This window comes from Oryzias latipes, chromosome 17 (genome assembly GCF_002234675.1).
Source record: "Oryzias latipes chromosome 17, ASM223467v1".
Taxonomy (NCBI): Eukaryota; Metazoa; Chordata; class Actinopteri; order Beloniformes; family Adrianichthyidae; genus Oryzias; species Oryzias latipes.
This window is the reverse complement of record NC_019875.2, coordinates 13,386,180-13,409,098: the sequence shown is the minus strand read 5'-3', so window position 1 is coordinate 13,409,098 and position 22,919 is coordinate 13,386,180. Positions and strand designations below refer to the sequence as shown.

The 22,919-nt window shown below is 43.0% G+C and overlaps 3 protein-coding genes across 5 annotated transcripts; 2 read left to right on the top strand and 1 right to left on the bottom strand.

The window, feature by feature from the left end:
- Window positions 1–2,034: 2,034 nt before the first annotated feature.
- On the bottom strand, window positions 2,035–6,583 carry rpp40 (ribonuclease P/MRP subunit p40). Of its 3 annotated transcripts, XR_910403.2 has the most exons (9): window positions 6,352–6,583; window positions 5,812–5,956; window positions 5,659–5,727; window positions 5,464–5,559; window positions 4,330–4,452; window positions 4,039–4,204; window positions 3,834–3,968; window positions 3,222–3,766; window positions 2,035–2,876 (listed from the first exon to the last, which is right to left on the bottom strand). XR_910403.2 is itself a non-coding variant. In XM_004078885.3 (8 exons), the coding sequence occupies exons 1-8, from the start codon at window positions 6,463–6,465 to the stop codon at window positions 3,574–3,576; spliced, it is 1,041 nt and encodes a 346-aa protein (XP_004078933.1). In that variant the 5' UTR covers window positions 6,466–6,583; the 3' UTR covers window positions 2,035–3,573. The 3 variants fall into 3 exon arrangements, 2 of the variants coding, with proteins under 2 accessions (XP_004078933.1, XP_011484674.1); XM_004078885.3 differs by having other exon boundaries at window positions 2,035–3,766; XM_011486372.2 differs by having other exon boundaries at window positions 2,035–3,766; window positions 6,379–6,583.
- Window positions 6,584–6,643: 60 nt separating this feature from the next.
- On the top strand, window positions 6,644–14,661 carry riok1 (RIO kinase 1). Its single transcript, XM_004078884.3, has 17 exons — window positions 6,644–6,823; window positions 7,851–8,037; window positions 8,206–8,296; window positions 11,227–11,296; window positions 11,378–11,420; window positions 11,827–11,919; window positions 12,060–12,172; window positions 12,258–12,338; window positions 12,529–12,615; window positions 12,691–12,828; window positions 12,901–13,004; window positions 13,097–13,203; window positions 13,280–13,345; window positions 13,416–13,532; window positions 13,601–13,654; window positions 13,724–13,834; window positions 13,900–14,661. Exons 1-17 carry the CDS (start codon window positions 6,771–6,773, stop codon window positions 14,008–14,010), a joined length of 1,626 nt encoding a protein of 541 aa, XP_004078932.1. The 5' UTR covers window positions 6,644–6,770; the 3' UTR covers window positions 14,011–14,661.
- A 1,698-nt stretch (window positions 14,662–16,359) lies between these two features.
- LOC101163203 (inositol monophosphatase 1) lies at window positions 16,360–22,890 on the top strand. Its single transcript, XM_004078882.3, has 9 exons — window positions 16,360–16,494; window positions 18,297–18,383; window positions 19,799–19,932; window positions 20,264–20,368; window positions 20,721–20,766; window positions 21,113–21,221; window positions 21,293–21,401; window positions 21,476–21,627; window positions 22,723–22,890. Exons 1-9 carry the CDS (start codon window positions 16,375–16,377, stop codon window positions 22,845–22,847), a joined length of 987 nt encoding a protein of 328 aa, XP_004078930.2. The 5' UTR covers window positions 16,360–16,374; the 3' UTR covers window positions 22,848–22,890.
- Window positions 22,891–22,919: the final 29 nt, after the last annotated feature.

Below are 22,919 nucleotides of genomic sequence, written 5' to 3'. Positions count from 1 at the left end.
TTTTAAGTTTACATCTGAAGAAGTATGGGGAAACTAAACTAAACTGTAATATTATGAATGCATTTTTTTTATATGTTCTATGTTACCAATATGTGAACGACAAAATCTTAACAGACCTAAAAAACAAAAATAATTAAAGCCGCAAGCGGCGTTGTATGGCCCGCAGACGCAACCCGCCTTCCATGCCCAACTCTACGCACCACCACCACCCTCACCATCCACCTTTGATCAAGGCTAGTCAAAGCTGCATATGCTAATCATGCTAACTATGCTAATTTGGCTAAAAGTGCTAGCATATGGATCAGCATCATCAACTGACTCAGAAAAACACATTGCTCCATTGGTGAGAGCTATATGTCATAAGTTGATAAAAAAAAATCCCACTTTTTTCAAAATGGCAGCTTTTCTGTTGATTTTATCTCCATAGAAACCATTTTATATTTTAGTCGTCTCGGGAGGACGAACGGATTGACGTCAGTTTCAGACGAATCGGTAAAAGTAAACTTCTTGTTGTCCTTAGCAACAGTGGTTTTATGCTAACCACGCCCACATTCCTTATATCTCCATGTCCAGTGTTTTTTATTGTGTTCAGTTCCTGACATTGATGCATGCATTCAAATTTCACTATTGCATTGAAAGTCATGGCAGTTATAACAGTGCGCCACTTTGCTAGCTTGCCACGCGCACGCCGTTCAAAATCTACAACTTCTAATTCCAACATTTTGTCCAGAGTAGCTGGCCGTTGATGTCCGAAAAGTTACGAGAAGATTGAAGAAAATTCCAACAACGAGTTTTCGTTTGTATCTGGTGCTAAAGGTGCTTTTTTGAGAAAATTACAGATGGCGGCCTTTTCCCAAGGTCAAAGGTCAACGACACTTCTGTGGTGTTTGTAGACTGGAGCTGGCAGCAAGTGTGTGCAATTGCTTGAAAATCGCTCAAACAAAAGTGTCGTCTTCCCATATCGTGGGAAAACAGAAAAATCGGCAATTCTCAGAGTTCGCCACAAAATGGCCGCCAAGCCGTAGGTGGTGTGGCCATCCCATAATGGTCTCAAAACTTCTTTGGGATATCCCCGACACGTGTGTTTTGGTTTCGCGACTGTATTTGGAAGTACATTTTGTACGCGATTTTCGGCCGATTCATTTTTTTGACGGGATGGCTGGCCGTGATGTCATCGTCTTCCGGGGGGTGACATTGACTTTGTGGAAAATTCATTTGCAATTTATCCCAGGTGTATGCACGTTTTGGTGACTTTTCGAGCATGCGGCGGGGGTCACATTCTCGCTGAAAGGCGGCGAAGTCGTCGTTCCAACTGCGAAAACAATATGGTCCTTGCAGTCTGACTGCTGCTGCGGGCCATAATTAAAGTTTCTAACAAAGCAATTAACCCTTGTGCTATCCTAGGCACTTTAACATTGGGAGTTGGGTCATCTAGACCCACTAGACAGTGAGCTGAACCTTTTTTCTTCAATGATTTGTGAACCTCACTGGTGTCCATGGATTACATGAAATCCTCTTCACCTTTATCCACCTTTGTCATGGTAGGGAGAACACGTCAATGTAAGGGTGGGGTCATCTAAGATAGCACAAGGGTTAAAGGGGGTTTTTGTGTTCGTGCTTTACTAACTGCAGTTCCAGCAGTTTTCGCAGGTCCCAGTTGAAGTAAGTAAGAATTAGACGTTAGACTGCTGGTGTGTTGATTGACCCCAGCGGTGCAATCCCTCATATCCTATACCATTTTCCTCCAAAAAAAAATCCTATAAACACACCCCTCAACCTTGTGAACAGCCTTCCCAGAAGAGTTGAAGCTGTAAAAGCTGCAAAAGGTGGGCCAACATCATATTGAACTCTATGGGTTAGGGATGGGATGGTACTTTAGTTCATATGTGAGGCAAGGCAGGTGAGTGAATGCTTTTGGTATTATAGTGTAATTAGTTCTATTACCCCGTTACTTAAATTTTAACGCCATTAGTAACACAGTTATACCTAAACGCCGTTACTCCCAACACCGGGAGTGAATAGAAACAAAAAGCAACAAGTTGCTGGAGGTTTATCAACAGTTCTGTGAGGTGCAGATGATAAGTCACAAAGTCAGCATGTTAACACGTGAACACATACACAATACAACTGCAGCTCACACATGTACATTCTTAAGCATGCAAACAAAGTATTTGTGCAAAGGTGAGCTAGCACCTGTGCTCAGGTGAGTGTTGGTGTTCTACTGTGGTGCATGATGGGATATAAAAGATGAGGAGTGCCTGGTCACCCACACACCAAGACCCCTGCCAAAAACACCATCTTCATTGGTTTGGGTCTTTAAACATGTCAGTAAAAAGAGATTGACTCGCATTTGCATCCAACTCCTTGTGGTCATTAAGGAAAAAACAAAACGTTGCAATTCTTATTATGCTTTAAAAAGGAAAAATGCCTTAGATTAAAAGTTGCTAACCAAGTTTTTTTTTTTTTATAAATACAATTTATGGTCTGAATAGATTACCTCTCTGATGGCATCACAGAGTATGACGTCATAAAATAAATACATTACTCCTCTTTGTGATGTAATCAAATGAATGATGTCATCAAGCCAAAATCCAAGAAAAAAAAGAGGTTCAACAACACAGAAAACATTTCAACACGTCTGAGAAGAAGAGACGTGAAAGACTAAGCAAACCAACTCAAAAGGTCCATCGATCTCAGTGTTTGAACCACTTTAAAGAAATTAAGCATTAAGTCAAAACCTGTTTCAAATGCAGCGGCCCGCTCTTTCAAACCCAAATCATCAGCAAAGCCAGCTTCTGTCTGCAGCCAACCTGAACGGCACCTGAACCTGAGTCCACAAAGAACTCACCTGACGCTCCCAAACCCTTCGCACATCCCTGTCGGAGAAACAAAATTCAACATGGTAACTGGGAAATGGAATTCAGTGAAGACGATGATGACATTTATTCAAAGAAAATGGCGTCTCGGCGGCACCACCCCATGGCAGGAAATGGCACTGCATCCAAAAGTGCAGTCAGAAAATGACTCAGTTCCAGGGTTCAAAATAAATGAAACTAGTTACCATTGCTGAAAAAAAATTATATACCATTTGCCCACCCATTTTACATGTATAAAACGAAAAAGCTACCTGGAGAGCAGAGTGGATTTGACCCTACACGCCCTCAGACAAATAAGGCAGACACATAACGTTTTAAAGTCGAGAAAACCACCTGATTGCTTACCAAGGCATGCCAGGCGCAGATCTTCCACACATCATTCTCTCAGCCTCTGTGGTTCTGCTGCAGCTCAACTATCCACAAAAGGTGTGTTGACCCGGGTTAGATCCCCTTGCTCTCACTGAAAAGCACTAGTTCTAACAGGGGTTCTGCTTCTGTTCCCAATGTATTGCTGATAAGTAAGTCATGGGTTGAACCAGAACTGCTAGTCCGGAACAAACTAAAGAATTTCAAGACTAAATTAATTGCACACTGGTTCTGATCTGGTGAAGTTCTAACAGGTTGAATAAGCCACAGGTCAGGCCTCCAGCACTGTCTGAGCTCAGTCAATTCTCTTGGTTCTGATGGGTTAGTGGCATCACGGTGGGCAGGCATCGTGTGCGCCGGCAGCCAAGTGAAGGTGGTAGGTGTGGTCGTGGGACATCAGCAGGCTGTAAAAGTTCTCTCCTCCTCGAAGAAATCCATGCTCTCTCCCTCCCCAGGACACGGGGCTGTCCGCGAAACCGTGAACTGTCAGCACCGCCCAGGACTGGACCTGCTCCAGGTGACTCCTGCGAGACAGGCGAGTCACACACCAAGCCCACTCCCACATGCTTTGAATGTGTACCATCAGCTGACCTGAGCTGACCAATGAGGCGCTGGATGTCTTGCGGTAGCAGCATGCCGCTCACACACGCGCTCAGAGCGCAGTTGGTCTGAGTTTTCGGTTCCGGACAGATCAGTGAGGACAGGAAGCTGTTGGACGAGTTCTCACTGAAACCCAGAAATGCACGCATCATGCAACCACGTTGTGTGATGAGCTAACGACGAAAGAACGCCATACCCGCTGACGCCGGACTCCACCGCACCCAACCACTGCAGGAAGCTGTGAGGGTCACATGACTCGGGGACAGGAAAGGACACGTTGGTCAGGCTGCGGAATTTGACCTCAGGTTGGTGCTCTGACCAATCACAGCAAGACAAAAGGGGATGCAAAGAAGCCCCACCCCCTGCAAGACAGAGAAAGACACAGCTTGGTCTCATATGTCTATATGAAGCCCATTGAGACGACTGTTGTTGTGAATTTGGGCTATACAAATTAAATTGAACTGAACTGGAATATGGAGTCACTCACCTGGATGATGTGACAACAGGAAGTCCGTTTGTAGCGGAAGGCGTGACTTCAGACCCTCAAGAAGTCTGAGGTAATTCCGCCTTCCAGGAGCCATGCAGCTGTCCGTTAGGTTCACAGTTACCACTGAAGTTCATACAGGTGCACAGAAAAAGGATCTGCTCACTCATTTCTGTCAGATCCTCATTTTGTTGCTGGTTTCTTCTGTTCTTACATAACATGCGTCTCTATGTACCATAATTTCCAGATTATAAACCGCTACCTTTATCACACGCTTTCAACCCTGCGGCTTATTCAATGATGCGGCTAATTTATGCATTTTTTTCCTTCTTTTTTTAAGGCATTTTTTTCGAACAGCCACTAGGGGGCGCTCGAGCAGAGAGGGTTAGAGTGAGACAGGGGGAATACGGTAAATGTGTCGAGGAAGACACAAGTTTTATGTAAATTCCTGCTTTGTGAATGAATAGCACGAACAGACCCTCATCATTGAAAATGCAAGAATAAATGCATATGACGCAGCTTTCAAGTTAAAAGCAGTGTGAAAAAAATCTACCATCACCAACGGGTTTGGAAAAGCCGGTCTGCTGCGTGACGGAGAGGACAGGGCAAGCTTTTTTAACTTGTCCTGTCTAACAGCTATAAATTAATCATGGAGGCGAAATTAATAATTGTGGTTTGTGCCCGATCGGAATTATATGACACCAAGTCTTTCATATGTCGGAATAGAGCTGGGAAAGAAAAAGCCTGGATAGCTACGTGAGATTTGCACCGCTTAGGGATTTCACACCAAGCCTCTTCCAACTGTAGGTGGCGAAGTAAATAGAACAAGAAAAATAAGAAGAGGCCCCTCCCAGCTTCTCTCGTGTGAATGCCATGCGCTAAACGTGCATTCAAGAATGTGCATCATAAGACCAGTGTGCCAGTAGTTTCAGACTCCAATCAGTCACAGCAGATGATTGGTTTTATGGAATCTAGTTCTGCAACGGGTTTCTTCCTCGTTTTCCACCAATTTCTCCTTCTCCACTGTCCGCTTTTGTTTGCTCAGTACAGGGATTACACAGCAAACCCCTCAGTGCTTTGACACCACCTTCGTTGTGAACTAACGCTTTAGAAATTGTTAAGTTGTGCATAACAAACCAAATCTGCTGCAACGCCTGTGGTTAAACCTTGATGGTTTCCCCTCGAAGCCCAGCAGCTCAAAAGAGTCTTTGTCCAGGGACAGGGTCAAGATACCTGAGGACAGACAGACAAGATCATGTGATCCAAGAACAGATGAAAAGGGTCATTTGACCATGGAGATCCACACAACAAACAGGAAGTGATGCTTTTTACCGTTGGGCATTAGGGAGACACAGTTATCCTCGTCGATGCGAGTCTGGTGGGATAAACCATACACGCTGCCTGCAGCACATAGGAACAGGTGAGTCATGTGACCAGATGAGAGCAGGTCTCAGCTAGGTTTAGTGAAGACGGGCGTTTTGTTACCGTTGTAGATGGCACTCCGCAGGAAGTTCTCATTCAGCAGCTTGTAGATGGGCAGCTTCTTAATCAGGTAAAAACTGTTGAATGACTTCAATGTTTCATCCAGATGGGAGGGGGCGGAGCTACAATCAGGCAGTAGCAGAGACACCTGCACAGGCATAGGAAGCAGTAGATCGTGGCTGTTTCAGTGACAGGTCACAATTTTTAACTAAATTTTCCTGAATTTCGCAAAGACCTGCCAAAATAAAAGACGGAACGGCCAATCAGCAGTCTCTATGATTCAATATTAAACATAGAAGAATATACTTTGATGCTGCCTTCAAGAACTTAACATCACTCCATGCTGCTTTTAAAAGCACTACTTAAGATCATCAGTCTTTGCTGCCTTCAGGGACAGGAGTAGTATCATGTCCCTCGGTGCTGCCTTCAGAAACACGGGAATATATCTCTCAATGTTGCCTTCAAAAACAGTTTGTCAAGAGGATGCATCATTCTGCTTCCTTAAACTAATTCACATGCGGACTTGAATATTTTAATTTTCACCTTGTAGTTAAAATGCATTTGCTCCACCTGTGCGCTGACCCTGTTTTTCTCGTTCTGGAAGCTGGACCGCTCACAGACCAGCAGGTTCCGAGGACATCGGCTCAGGTCCTGCATCCTGATGCAGTTCCTGCACGATCTCAGACACGGGGCCTCGGGAAATGTTCTCACTTTAAAGCATGCAGGAGGCAAGGCAAGAAACCCGGAAGCGAACTGAAACACATGGAGGTTTGGTCAGAACGCAGCACTGCGCAGCCGCAATGGGTTGGCCCCTCTTGTTCGCCGTAGTCACGTGATCAGAGCCGGAAGTTGAAGGAGCAGCACGCTGTTGACTTCTATACCACCCGAACAAGGCGGCCCGGTGAAGGTGGGCTTCTTATCAACCAAATACAGCGGGATTACTTTGCGTGGGCTGTGGGTTCATGGAGGAGGTCACGTGCGTTCCTGGACAGTTTGATGACGCTGAGGTAGACAGGTAAAGGTTTGGTTTGGTTTGGTTTGGTTTGGTTTGGTTTGGTTTGGTTCTCTTTGTCGCTCTGTCTGTGTCGTCAGGAAAAAATCTAGTCCCCATGTCAGAAAAAAGGTCGTATGGGTCCAAGCCCAAACGCTAGTTCTGAGTGGTCCAGTAGTCGATTATCCATGTACTAACATTTCTGATGAATCATTTTGACTGGCTTGTTTAGTTTAGTCAGCACCTGGAAAGGCCAAAACCAGCTCCTCAGTGAGTGTCTAATCCGGGTCAGAACCTAAATCATCCTGCCAAAAAGAAAGAACCGACCCCATGAGCAGAACAGTGTCTTCTGTCAGGTTCACCTGTTACGGCCTGGTTCTGTGATCCCATAAGAAATGACTGCCAAAGCTTTCAGAAGATCCAAAATCCTCAGTGTTTCATGAACAATTGTCTCCTCCTGTGGTTTGGGTCTTGCAAAGACTTTGATTTTTATGGTGCAGGAGGACAGATGATGCCTTCTCTGTTACCATGGTAACCAAATGGGGCAAGTACCTTCTCTCCAGAGGGTCTTCTCCAGGTTTCTGGGCTGTATCTCCTCACAGTTATGCCTATTTGAGTTCAGATGTTATTTTTTGGACTTTTCTAACCATCAAAGCCTCATACCCACTGACAAAACAACATCCATTTGTGGCAGTTTAAGATTTTTAATGCCGTGTAAGCATTAGAAAATGTTGTCACAAGTAGGGAGCCATGTTTGGGACCAACGATAGAGGAACTGAAGAGATTTTAATGTGTTTTTTGACCATAATTGGTATTATTTTGCCTTCAATCCTAATCACAAGATTAGAGCGACGTGCACAAATTTTACCTACACAAATACATGTTTTTGTCCACAAAAGTGATCTGCTCGAGTGTTACTCATGTAGCCTTGTGGCTACATATTTTCAGGTGCAAACACCACCTGAACATATCTTCCCTGTAATTGGCTGAGGGTCTGGACTCTTCCTCCCTGTTGGTTCTTTCTCAGTCTGTCTTTTTCTGTTTCCTGCAGAGACCAATCAGAGCCTTCGTTGCTACCAAGCCTCATCAATGATGTCGCTGCGCAGAGGGTCGACAGTGATGAGGAGGAGGACGAAGTGGATGATGATTATGATGATGAGGATGATGAAGAGGATTGGGCGTACCATTCTGCTGCCAATCTGACCAGCAGATTAAACCGGAGCGGCCTCAACTGCCAGGTTCTGATCCAGATACATTAAAATTTAGTTGCCATGTTAAATGTCAGTTAGGGTATATTGGTTCCTTTTCAGTTAAAGAAGTCACATCACGGTCACGGTTCAGAATTATTTATCAGTGATAATGAGTCTGATCCCACTGCCCTTTTGTTTCTCTGTCACTGTTCTCAGGCAAACAGACAGAACCCGTCGAATAAGATGATCTCGTCCTCGACCCCGTCTGACAAAGCTTTGAGGAAATACGAACACAAAATCAACCTGGGTACACACACGTGCACACTCACATGCATAGACCACAGCTGTGGAGGGTTCTGGTTAGGCCTGCACAATATACCGCAAATTTATCGTTATCGCAATATCCAGCTCTGCAATAGGCATATCGCAAAAGACTGCGAATATCGCAATAAATCGTAAACCCAAAATGTGTTAAAACAATCTTCTAGCAGCTTGAAGCATTTAACGAATCAAATAAATCCCTTTATGCTTTGACCAATCAGATGGACGCCTTCCCATTGTTTACCAATCAGATGGAGGCCTATTATGTTAGATGTTTGTCACCTATGTCAATGAGGGTCATTTGGAGTGTAATTTTAAACTGTTTCTAATCAAATGGGAATGGTGTTTTTGGCATTTTTCTATTTTTTTATATACCGCAAATTATATCGTTATCGCAATATTAATCTCTAATATCGCATATCGCAAGTTTTCCTCATATCGTGCAGCCCTAGTTCTGGTTTTCCTGTCCGACATGGTGTGACCTTAAAAAGTGTCTGCCCCTCTGTGAGGTCAAACAATCTCCAGTAAGAAGATGGCTGATAGTTCTGAATAATCTCCTATGGATGTGTGAAAAAGTATTAGCCCCGCCCTGATTTCCTCTACATGAGAGAAGATGGAGTTTATTTTTAGAGGCAAACACAATTTCATACAAGAAAGTTAACCTACCACTGTTTTTGTTGATGTTTTTGTTTACATTAGCATTTTTATTGAAACACATAAATAGGTTAAAAAACAAGGCAATGATAGATATTATTCTACTATCTTCTTTTCCAGAAAGTCTTAATTCCAGAAAACATTTTGTTCTGCAAAGATTTTTGTTTTGGTCGCATAGTCTGAAGGTCTTTGTTCTAAAAGACCTATGTTCTAAGATTGTCTTCTGGACTAATGGGTTTTCTGTTCTAGAGCTTTTTTGGTTCTTCTGTTCTTTGAGGTCTTCCATTCTTGATGGTCTACTGTTCTAGTCGTTTTGCTGTTTCAGGAGATCCTCGATTTTACTTTGTCTTCCGTTCCTAGAAGGTCTTTTGTTTTGGGAGACATTCTGTTCTTGGAAATTCTTTTTTTTTTATCTTCCATTTTATGAAGTCTGCTGTTCTATTATGGATTTTGTTTTCGAGTGGATTCTAGTTTGATTTTCTGCTCTTGATAATAACTGTTTTAGTCAGTCTTCTGCTCTGGAAGGTTTTGGTTCTAAGATATCTTTTGTTCTAGAATGTCTAGTGTTTTAGAGGGTGTTCTGCTCTACGACGTCTGTTGTTGTTCTGGAATGTCTTCTGTTCTTGAAGATCTAATATTCCAATTCTTTCCAGTTTTTGGTCTGTTCATATTTTTTCCGTATTCAAGGTCTACTTTGTAACCACTCAGAGGCTGCTCTTTTAAAAAGGTCTAATGCTCATGTCTGCAGACTAACAGCTGCTTTTGATACGGTCAAATATCAGGTTTTGACTGAGCATTTCTATTCTGTTTTTAGATTCACCCCGTAAATGGTTTCATCTCATATTTAACAGACAGAACTTTAGCACTACAAAGTGTCAGAACGGAGAGAATTGACTTGGGGTTTGCCTCAGGGGCTTCAGGTGCTCTTTTATTTATTTTCTACATGATGCCACTTGAGCAGCTTATTGGTTTGTTTTATTCAGGTCTCTAATCATATTTATGTAGATGACATTCTCTTTATTACACTTTTAATGAGACAGACATCAGTAAATTAACCGGTCTGTTAATTTTTTTTGTCTAGAAAATAAAAGGGTTTAGAAACAACTGTTAAAGACAGAGACTTTGATTTTTGCTTCTGACGACAAGATTCCTCATGTAACCCTTGTGCTATCCTAGGCACTTTAACATTGGGAGTTGGGTCATCTAGACCCACTAGACAGTGCTCTGAACCTTTTTTCTTCAATGATTTGTGATCTTCACTGGTGTCCATGGATTCCATGAAATCTTTCCACCTTTATCCTCCTTTGTCATGGTAGGGAGAACACGTCAATGTAAGGGTGGGGTCATCTGAGATAGCACAAGGGTTAAGATGATACCTCTTGGCCCCAGTCAAGTATTGAAAACCTAGAAGTGCTTTTTGGCAGTTCACCTTCTTTGGAAGGCTATTTAGGCCAGATAGTTCAAAAATAAAAAAGCCTGGTAACTTAAAAATAAAAAGTAATGAATCAGCCACACTTTTATTTTGGCAGGCATGGACTATTTTGAACATCAATAAGTGCTTTAAAGACCCACTCCAATAAAAACTTGTTTTTGGTGTTTTTAACATGTTCTTGTGGCGTTTTTCTAACAATAGAGGACATATGCAAAGAAATTTAGGCTCAAAATTGAGTTTCTTAATTTAAATTGTTGTGAATCAAGAGCAGATGGAAAAATGCTGTAGGTAAAAGTCTGTAGCCGTGACAGAGATGCTATTGTCTCCCTGCTTCTTTCCATATTGATGCTTTCACTTGTAGCCCACAAGATCCATGTACGTCTTTGTTTTTCCTTGTTTGAGCTGGCATCAGGCTCAAAACTATACGGCTGGATAGCTCACTTCCCTGTTTTTTATTGAAAAAGAACTTTGTGATTGGATGTTGGATAGGTGCAGTGACGTATGGATCAAAGGATGCTTGATTGGCCGTTTTGCATGTCAATCAAGTCACGTACTTCTTGGTAACGATTTTGATTCGCTGACGGATTTTTTAGAAATATATATTTATTTTTTTTGGTTATTTGCCTTTGCTGGCCTGCGATCTACCCTCTTGTCCTTGAAGATCGAACGGTCGATCGCGATCGTTGTCACCCCTGATCTAGATCCTCTAAACTGAGCATGCTCAGATCATAGTGTTTTGAAGGTAACGAACACATGTCAGCGTTTTCATGTGCTTTTGTAGATGATGATGGATTTATGGTGCTGTTTCTGAGTAATTTGTTCTCCTGCAGATAAACTGAACTATGCAGACTCTGTGATCAATAAAGTCACTGCCATGCAGAGGCAGAAAGAAGCCGACACGTAAGCTGAACCCACCTGAAGACGGTGTCGTTCCTGTTCTGTAAACGGTTCCTCTAACGCTCTGATGGCTGCTGTCCACAGGTACAGAGTAAAGGACAAATCGGACCGAGCTACGGTGGAGCAGGTGAGGCTGGCAGGGCGAAGCTTTTCATTTGAAAAGCCTTGCCAAACTGTTGATTTCACGTGTACAGCCTGTCTGACTGCACATATGCAGACTCGGCTGTTTTTACGCGAGACTCCAAACCTCATTCATGAAGATTTCTGTACCCTAAATAAACCAGGTGCAAATGTGTGTATGCCAAACTCAAAGCAAATGCTGGTGATTAAAAAAGAAAAAAATAACCGTGCATGAAACACCTTCAGGTGAAACACCTTCAGGTGTTTTCCCCTACTGAGTTGGAGAGCTTTAATGAAAAAATATAAAAAAAAGAAAACTACTCTTGACATGACCAAAATTTGTACACCGATGTTGACTTCACTTACCACTGATAAACTGATCACCACTCACGTGAAGGTTTCTATACCTGCAGGTTTTGGATCCACGAACTCGAATGATTCTCTTCAAGATGTTGAGTCGAGGAATCATCTCTGAAATCAACGGTTGCATAAGTACAGGAAAGGAGGTCAGGTCATTCATATTCTTCACACTGATAGGCAGACCTCAGCCAGGCTTATAGTCCTAGCTGGTTGTGTCTGTTAAGGCTCTGTCCCATAGAGTCCATACTAGGAGTTGAGCTCAGAGGAGGTTCTTTGTGTTTTTCAGGCCAACGTCTATCACGCCATCACGGCGTCAGGAGAAAGCAGAGCCATCAAGATCTACAAGACGTCCATCCTGCTCTTCAAGGATCGGGACAAATATGTCAGCGGCGAGTTCAGGTGGGCGTCACCTGGTCTTTAGTTCCTGTTGCATCTAAAACAAACATAGACATTCTCTTCCTGCTGTTCCTGTGGGGTTCTGCAGGTTCCGTCATGGGTACTGTAAAGGAAATCCCAGGAAGATGGTGAGAACGTGGGCAGAGAAAGAAATGAGGAACCTCATCAGGTTGGACCATTAAATCAACCAGAATCTGATTAATAGACCTTGTAATACCTACTGAGATAGAACCAGATGGGCTGTATTGAACTAGTAGAAGCTAGCATAAACTAGGAGGTGTGCTGGCAGGAACCCAGTTTTGTAGATATAATCTTTGTGACCAGAGGAGAACCTGGTTTACATGGTTTATGTGTTCTAGATTGCAGATGGCCGGAATTCCAAGTCCAGAACCACTGCTACTCAGAAGTCATGTTCTGCTGATGGGCTTCATTGGAAAGGACAACATGTAAGAGCCATTAGGCGGTGAGGTATCTGTGGCTTAAAAAGCAGTGTGCTGATGAGGTTCTGTTCTGACGACTAGGCCAGCTCCCCTACTAAAGAATGCGGCGCTGTCCGAGTCTAAGGCCCGGGAGCTGTACCTGCAGGTGGTCCAGAACGTGAGAAAGATGTTCCAGGATGCCCGGCTGGTCCACGCTGACCTCAGCGAGTTCAACATGCTGTAAGACGATAGTGGCAAGCAGAGCCCGGCCCGGTGCTGTGGTATGGTTCTGAGGTTCTGACCTGTGCCCAGGTACCATGATGGCGATGCTTACATCATTGATGTGTCGCAGTCGGTGGAGCACGACCACCCGCATGCCCTTGAGTTTCTCAGGAAAGACTGCAGCAACGTCAACGGTGAGACTTTGGTCCAACCTGGACGGATAAGAAACCCAACTGTTGGACTGGGAAGTTCTGCTCTGATCTGGGTCAGTCTTCCTGTTTTACAGAGTTCTTTGTGAAGCATGGAGTCGCTGCCATGACGGTTCGTGAGCTGTTTGACTTCATAACGGATCCGTCCATCACCCCCCAGAACATGGACCGGTACCTGGAGAAGGTGGGGTCTCCCCGCAGCGATGTATCATTAATAAAACGCATGTGAATGTGACACTCTGCTGTCTGTGGTTGAGCAGGCAATGGAGATGGCGACTGAACGGACCTCGGAGCAAAGATCGGACCAGAACCATGTGGATGAGGAGGTGATGGTGGAGCAGATGGTACCGATCTCAGCTTTCAGTCCTGAAGTCTGACCTGTGGCTCCCCCTGCAGGTGTTCAAGAGGGCCTACATCCCGCGCACACTGACAGAGGTGAGCCACTATGAGCGCGATGTGGAGATGATGAAGGCAGCGCTGGATGAGCCGTCTACTTGCCCGCAGAATGACCAGGTAAGGACTGCCAGAACTCTGACCTGCTGAGGGAGATGAAGGTGCTGATGAAGAGTCTGTGTGTTCAGGTTCTGTACCAGACGCTCACCGGGCTGAAGAAGGATCTGTCCGGGGTTCAGACGGTACCACTTTTTTCTTTCTCTTGACCCGTCGCTTCAGGCAGACTTTGATGCCCAGAAATGTTCCACCAGGTTCCTGCGCTGCTGGAGGACGAGCACCCTTCCTCAGAGGAAGAGGAGGAAGAAGAAGAGGAGGAGGAGAATGCAGAAGAGAAGGCTGAGAAAACCCCAGTGGACAAAAAGGTGGTCAGAGTGAAGAAATGAAGGGATGAAGAGGTGAGAAAATACTCACCTGTGTGTTCTTGCAGGAGAGGAAGAAGATGGTGAAGGAGGCCCAGAGAGAGAAGAGGAAGAACAAAGTGCCAAAGCATGTGAAGAAGAGGAAGGACAAGGTGGCCAAGATAAAAAAAGGCAAATGAGTTGAACCAAACCAGACGAGTGGCTGCACGTGCACGCCTGCAGGTCAGCTGACAGGAAGTGTTTGTGATGCTCTAAAGACTGAAATCAAACGTTCAGTGTTCCTGCGTGATGTTTCAGCTGGTTCTCCAGCTTGATCGGGTCAACACCCAGAGTCAAGATGTTCTCTGGATCAGAATAGGGGGATTAACACAAAACCCATCCCTAAAAGCTATGTGGTTGTTATTTAAAATGTGTAGACAGAGATGCCTGGCGAGGTTTTGAAAAATAAGCCGTTTTATTGAGAAAATGAGAAAACCTCACACGGTGTGTCCAAACAAACAGATAACCAAACCCAGCTGTGATCACGGTGTGCCTCAGTAACTGACAGTTCACATGCAGGATCTTTCTTTACACTATTACTTATTTACAGTATCTTTAGAAGTGGATTTACCTCCACATGCTTGGTTCCTCGAAAGGAGACGCTGTGGCGGTTCTGACTCTCTTGTCTGCCCTCGTGTGTGTCTAATAACTATAAAAGCTTTCTGTCTGGGAGTTTGAAAATGTCTTGGTTCAACATTAAAGAACTGGGGGAGGTGGTTTTTGACAAAAATGTGATAAATAAAAACGAGAGGCAGAGCCAGAGTCTGCATCGGGCCAAAAACGTTTTCAGACTTTTGGGTCTCGGGTGTCTTTTTTTCAGATCTTCAGGTATGTCACGTGTAAATGCTCTCTCCCAGGAAGTTAGAAACATTTAACTAAATGGAAGATTTATGGGTAATCTGGCCAGAAAGACCCACTCGGATGGAAATTGTATATTTTGTGTTTTTAACATGTTCATGTGGCATTTTTCTAATGGAGGACATATATAAAGAAAATTGCTCAAAATTGCATTTCTGAGTATTCCTTTATTCAAATTGTTGTGAATCAGGAGCAGATGGAAGAAATGCTGTATTTGTGACATACAAAATACGCTGGCCGCAAGCTCTAATAAATTACTGAATTTAGGTCTTAAGAGAACAACACTTTTTTTTTTAAATTTTAGCTACAAATGGCAACATCATAATTAAACGACCACCCGTAAAACCCCTTTACAATAGATCAAAAGATGATCCGAGTGGTGCTTTATGGAAATCATTGGTAAAACACAACATTAAATCTTCAGAAATTGATGGCAGCCCATTACAGTAATATCACAGAAACCTAGAATCTACAAGAGTAAGGACTTTAAATCTGGAGACATTCTAAATGCAGGAAAGAAAAACACAAATTTCAAATAGATATACAGCTTCAGAAAGACCCTGCAGTCTCTGTTGGATGGATCCCCCATCGTGTTTGGCTCATTATATGGAAGAGATGTTTGAACCACAAACACAACCAGATCAGGAAGAACAGCGGCTGCTGAAGGACCCAGTTTAACAGCATGAAAGTCTGCTTCCTCCTGGCAAACTTTCAGCGAAAGAGAGGGACATTTTTAGAATGCTAATATGATGCATTTAACCTAATTTACTCTTCACTTCTATACGGATTGTTTATATGTATCTATTTTTTACAAATAAATTATTCAAATAAAGTGTGGGGTGTAAACAGCCATACTTTTTTTTTTCTGCACCAACTTTTGGGGTGATCTCTGAGAAAAAAAGAAAAAAACCCTGTCCAAGCCACTAACAAGAGAGGATGTAATATTTGGTACAACCTTAACAGGACAGAGGAACATAACCCGTTACCTCTACCTGAAAATATATCCTTCATGGACCTTTGCCTCTGTGCCATGAGATTGATCCCACAAAAATCAGTTTGATTGATTTCAACAAATTTTTTGTACCAAGGAGGTCATCAAAGGACAGTGGAGGAGCCTGGGTATTTATTTATTTTGAAAATCTTTATTTTAAATACAGAAATGATGTAAGGAACGCAGACAACTAAACAGTACTGTACATCAATTTTTCGTGATGAATGCCTGGGGGTTCATTATTGAAAATTAATAAAATTAAAATCATGTCCATCTATATAGCTGAGAAAGATTGTGTTTACTGTTTTTTATTCGTACTGGGTGAAGCAAAGTATCTGATTTGGGGAAGTAAGTCTCAGAAATGTGTAGTTTTCTTACGAAATCTAGTTTTATAACTAATATTTTGTTATTAAGATTAGAAGATGTATCAAGTAGAACTAAACATTTTCATCATCAGTAAGCCCAAACAGGATGTTTTTTCATGTAAAAAAAGAAATGGGGATAAATTTGATTCATAATATCAGAGCTGGCAATTAATATGTTAGGTCCAACATGTGTGTAACAACGATTTTTTTTAATTTTTCACAAAACGCAAAGTTGGTTTTAATTGAGATCTTTTAGGAGGAGCCTGAAATGAGCAGGGCAAGAAGAACCAATGAGGTCAACAATAAAAAGTTCCGTCCGCTCTTCTACCTGTACAGAGCTACAGGAAGTGACGTCATGCAGCGGGAGGAAAAGAAGAAACCCGGAAGTGAGTGTCTCAAAGAGGCTGCAGGTCAGTTGGTTTATTTATGTACTTTTGCGGTGAGTTTAAAGTCGCATGAGCTCACAAGGAAACATTTGAGGATCGAGGGAAATAAAACAGTTCTGTTCCATCAATGAGTTCAGAGGCTCAGAGCTGTAACTGCGATGAAGGAACTTCGTTCCAGAAGACGAACAGTTCGAGCAGCTGACTGAGGAAATGATGAATGGAGACACAATTAACCTTTGCGTTCTGCACACCTACAGAAAACATTCCTGACATCTCTGACGTGATTGTGTGGAGAGTGAGAAGTTAGTAAGCAAATCAGTGTCATGGTGGATGTGAAGATCATGGAAACTCTGCAGATGAAGGTGGATCATGGAGAGGAAAGTTCTGCAGTTAGTTAACCAGGGGTAACATCAGCAGGGTTACACCAGGACGTATTAGGTTAGATAAGAAACACCAGGTAACAAAAGGAAAAGTTAGTTTCTTGAGGAAACATCAGACAGGAAGCACAAGTTACATCAAGAAATATTTGGCAGTAGCAGGTGACATTAGATTACATCAGGTAGTAGCAAAAAGGGCAGAATTTCAGATGAAATTCCAACATATTTGGCCTTTCATGACAAGAATATGGACTTGATTATAAAAGTGGCTATTAATCTACTTATCATCCATCCATCCATTTTCTGAACCCACTTTATCCCTTTTGGGGTCGCGAGAGCCTGACCTGGCTACTGTTGGGCTTAAGGGGCGGGTACACAGGTCGCCGGTCTGTACCACATGATCATGCAGGGCCACACAATCACACCTATAGACAATTTAGAGCTCGTGTGTCAAACTCATTTTCACTGAGGGCCACATCAGCATAGTTGCTGTCCTCAAGGGACCAGATATACCGTATACATGTAACTAAATGTAATGAAAAATAAATGTAACTACTCCTTAATGTTGAATAGCTCATTATTTATTTATTATAACTTTTTAAAGTGACAATTACAGGTGCATAGAAAACATATGTTTGCTTGTTACTCTAGCATAAATCTTTTTACATTTGATTCTGTCAGGTTAGGTTATATGGACAGTGTTTAAGTCCTAATGTATAGTTGCCCAATCCCATATTTCAAGTCTGATTCCCCCTAGATATGAATAAATACACACCAATTTTTATTTTAAGAAATGAAAAACTTTTATGCTCCACATTCGCTCCACATATGGGCCACATAAAATGACATGGCGGGCCACATTTGGCCCACAGGCCTTGAGTTTGACACACGTGATTTAGAGCAACCAATCAACCTATAGTCATTTTTTGGACTGTGGGAGGAAGCCGGAGTACCTGGAGAAAACCCACACATGAAATGGGAAAACATGCAAACTCCACACAGAAAGGCCCCAATTGAAATTTGAACTTGGGCTTTCTCACTGTGAGACGAAAGCGCTAACCACTGTGCAGCCCCCTGCTGATTATACTTGGTAAATTTCCTATTCACAAATCAGAATTTTCTTCATCACGACTTTTTCCCCTGTAATAATTAGAGTCTTGCTTATTTACAATTTTTAACAGTGTAAATGAAAAAGCTGTATTTAGATATATGAAAATTGTCTTTGGATGTTTTTAATTTATTGTAATGTATGTTTTGTATTGTGCATGCTATGCCCTGACATTCTTATTGTTATTGATTTTAATGAATGAATGAAGGAATGAACTGGGTTCAGCAGATGGACTGAATGTGTAGGTCGAGCAAAGATCAATGTAAAATGATTGTGCTGATCGGTCAGCTGCACTCATTAATCTCTAGTCCATTGATTACTTTGACCGTCTTAATCTCCAGGGTCCGTGTGTCTTTAACGCCATCATGGCCGACATCTGGCAAAGCGCTATGGACCATGCCGTTACCGTGGCGAGGAAAGCTGGAGAGGTAAGGTATCGTTTCTGCTAATCCAACCTGGAAACGAGTGAAACCAGTTTGAGCTCCAACAGATTATTTGGTACAAACTCAGTCATAACCAGAATGGTTTCAACATCTTTCTGCATTTACAAGTGTTTAGACAAACGGGGGCAGAGCTCACTCCACAGTTTGCAGAACCTGATCGCTCATCAATGGCTACAGAATTATTGACAGTGGCTGGTGTTGCTAGGTAGTACTTGTGTCTGAGTGCACAGCTGATTTAGAGATGCTCCGGGACCGGACCTGGACCTGTGGTGTTCTTCACTTCTTCTCAGTTTCATGAAGCTGAAGCAGGTTCACTGAGACTGATGGATCCCTAACTCCAACCAGGATAAACCTTATAAAAGGATTGACTGAAGGTGTTGGAGACCGCAGGACAGGTGTGAATAAAGACCCAGATGCTCCATCTGCCAAATTTTGTGACTCGTTTGGTTTGTGACTCTCCCTCTAGGTTCTGTTGGACTAACCCTTCAATATGTTTCACCCAAATGTTGTGACATGTCTTGGCTTGATTCTGTGGGTTTTTTTTTTTTTTTTGCTGACATCAATGAGGAATATTGACAGATCTGACTCTGTTTATCCCAACTGTTCTGAACACGTGTTCTTCGCTTCTTTCATCCACTTCGATACAGTTGAATGTAATTTAAATGTAACAATTTGCAACAGAGATCATCTTAAAGTGCAACACCAAGAAACTCTCAGTCCAAATCCTTCTAATAAGACCAGATGCTCCTAATCATCTGGTCTCATTAGCTGTTTTCTGAAACTCAGAGTGGTTCTGACTGTTCTGTTCAGGAACCCAGATTTCTGCTGCTTTTCCTTTCTCTGTGGTTTACTCCTTAGCTATGGGACAGCCTACTGCAGATCTGGCCACCATCCACATTTTCTGTTTTTAAATCTAATCTTAGATAATCTTCTCCCTTACCTTTGAAACCCAGTTCTGAGTTGACTTAAATGAAGTTTTATTTATTTCATTTTTACTACTTTTATAGTTTTTTGGTCCAATTGTTTTATATTTACTGGTGGACTTTATTTTATTCTTTTTATATTAAATAGACGTTTTTACTTGTATTATGTAACCCTTGTGCTATCCTAGGCACTTTAACATTGGGAGTTGGGTCATCTAGACCCACTAGACAGTGCTCTGAACCTTTTTTCTTCAATGATTTGTGAACCCCACTGGTGTCCATGGATTACATGAAATCTTTCCACCTTAATCCACCTTTGTCGTAGTATGGAGAACACATCAGTGTAAGGGTGGGGTCATCTAAGATAGCACAAGGGTTATATGGATGGCATTTGTGTGTTGATTCATGTGCATGAAGCACATTTCTAGTTTTACAGCAGTGACTTTTGATGCCGTGCGTTGCTTCTGGCTGTGGTAGATAGTGCGAGGGGCCCTGAAGGATGAGAGAACCGTGATGACTAAGAGTTGTGCTGTTGATCTGGTGACCCAGACAGACCAGAAGGTGGAGCAGCTCATCATCCAATCAGTGAAGGAGAAATTCCCCACGCACAGGTACACACCGACACTTTGACAAAAGCAAAGCTGCCGGGAAGCTTTAAAGCCCAATCGTTTACGTGGTCCAGCTGCTCGCATGCTTTTATTTTGAAATGCGAGCAGCTTCAGCATTTATAGAGTTGGGTCTCTACTCCTAAAATGACAGACCGGAGAAGGGATCAGCTGTAATCTACAGAAACATTGAAAGGAAATGCAGTCTGTTAAATAAATCTGAAATTTTAAAGTTAGTTTCCATGGTAACGAGTTACAAAAGTCTCTATTTGAGCTACTTTCACTAAACCCGCTGTCGGGGACTAAACATATACACTAAGGTGTTTGTCTGTCTCAGGTTTATAGGGGAGGAGTCTGTCGCTGCAGGTGAGTCCTGTATCCTGAGTGATGACCCCACCTGGATCATTGACCCCATTGACGGAACCACTAACTTTGTTCACGCGTAGGTCCATTTCTCATAATGTTCTCTTCTTTCTCCCATCATTTAGTCTTTATTTTTTATCATTTTTCCCAATCTCTCTTCCTGTCCACTAAATTTTCTCATCTTCTCTTCATGTTCATTTTTTTTCTTAAAAATTTTCTTTGTTTTCATCATTTTCTCATATCATCCTTGTACTTTCATCATGTCTTCTAAAATGTCCCTTTATGTTCTTTGCACATTCTTGTGTTAATTATTTTCTGTTTTGTTCATGTTTCCTGTATTTTAATAACTTACATTCTTTAAGTTCTTGGCTCTGACCCGTCTGTAAGGAGGAGATAACTTTTACGTCATTAGCTTTGCTCTGACTTTGCAGGTTTCCGTTTGTTGCCGTCTCCATTGGCTTCTCCATCAACAAGCAGGTGAGGTTCATCTTTCTTTTGGTGAAAGAGAGAAGCATATTTCTCCATGTGCACTAGAATCAGAACCATCCATGGTTACCTGGCTTTAACACATGGACACCTGACATGCTGCAGCTGCATCTCAGTTGAGAAAGGGCTTCTGGTTCTGTTGTGATCCATAAAGATCTAGAGAACCCTGCACTAACCACCCTGAGTTGTCATTGATGAGAACCCACAGAACATGCAGGTCTCTGGGGGCACTTTACAGTCCAGTTCAAGCTGGACCATCCCAAAGAACGTGTGGACCCGTCCATCCAGACTTCCCCTTGTGGTCATGTTGGTGAAGGCTGTGGTCTTGTCTGTGCAGGTGGAATTTGGCGTTGTCTACAGCTGCCTGGAGGACAAAATGTTCACCGCACGGCGGGGGAAGGGAGCATTCTGCAATGGCGAGCCCCTGCAGGTTTCTGAACAGGCAGGTGAGCCAAGCATCCATGAGAAATCAATGTCGGTCTGAAGGCGTGACCCAACGCTGGACTGTCTTCCTCAGACATCCATCAGGCCATCGTTGCCACAGAATTCGGCTCCAGCAGAGACCCGGCAGCCGTGGATCACATCTTCCGAAGCCTCAGGAACATCCTGTGCCTGCCTGTTCACGGGTAACCCTGCGGCCGCCTGTCATCGCGCTGCTGCGTCCAGCCGCTGCCATGACTCACAACACCTGTGTGTTCAGGGTGCGAGGTGCCGGCACCGCCGCCATAAACATGTGTCTGGTGGCTTCGGGCTGTGTGGAGGCGTACTACGAGATTGGGATTCACGTGTGGGACGTAGCTGCCGGCTCCCTGATTGTATCTGAGGCAGGTGGCGTCCTGATGGATGTGGAGGGTAAGACACAGCAGTTCAAGTGATGAAAGGAGATCCCAGAAAGCTTCTATAGTTTGAATCTGATCGGCTGCACAATGGGGACATGGGATTTGCAATATTGAAACATTTTTTTTTAACAACATGGCATCAGCTTCATCTGTCACTGCAGTCATGCTGATGTTGGAACGCTTCGTTTCATCCTGTATCGTCGATCGTCCTCAGAGTTTCTCTGGGAGGTCAAAGATGGAAACAGAATTTACAGAAGTAGATCGTTCATGCACATAAAAAAATATCCTTAATCTACATTTTACCAAAAAGAAGGAATAGTTGATCAAGAACTAACCTGCTTTAGTTGAAGCCAGATTTTCTAGTTCTGCCATTTATTGGGAAGAGACCAAAAAAACAAAAACAAAGGCAGATATCTAGACCAAAATTCCAGAAAGCAAAGCTTGACAGAAAACATTAATGTGATCTTCAAAATGATCAGTTTTTATTTGACTGATCTGCTCCTTTCCTGTATATTTCAGTTTGTTTTCTGTTGTTTCTTTTGATTTAGTGTAAAAGCCTTCCCAGTGGTCATTTAATTAGGACAAAGTTTCTGCAGAGCGGCAGGGGTTCATAAGAAAGTTACCTCTGAGTTGTTGGCGGGACCATTGGCACAGAGCACCCCCCCCTTCCCTCCCTGTTGCTGAGAGCTCTCTGTTTTCATACTCTCCTGCAAGCTTACAGCCCCTCACACCCCAAGCTAACATTAACGGTGCAACAAAAACGACGAGCAATATTGGCACTATTCAGCCAAACAAGTCAGAGCCAGATTCCAGCTCAAAATGAAGACATCTATGAATCCATTTGTCTGGAAGTATCAGAATGGAGCAGAGCAGGGAGCTTCTGGCCGGCCCGGTGTTTTTTCTACAGCATTTTTGTCACGATTTGAACAAAGAAAATACTCAGAAGTGAAATTTTGAGCTTAATTCTGCCACAAGAACATAGTAAAAACATCCAAAACACGGTTTCATTGTAGTAGATTTTTAAATTGCTGGTGGGGTTTTGTGCTGATTTGGCTCGCCTGCACAGACTTGGACCCTCCCTGCTCAAGTCTGATTGGTTTGTGTTTAGGAGGAGACATGGACCTGATGTCCAGGAGGATCGTGGCCGCCAACAACAGGACGATCGCAGAGCGGATCGTCAAAGAGATCGTGTCCTTCACCCTGCAGCGAGACGACGCGCCGCTTCAGAGCTGATTTTCTTCATGCATGTTGACCTATTAAATTTTCTTTCATCTGATGCGTGTGGTTCTTTTCAGTCCAAAATAA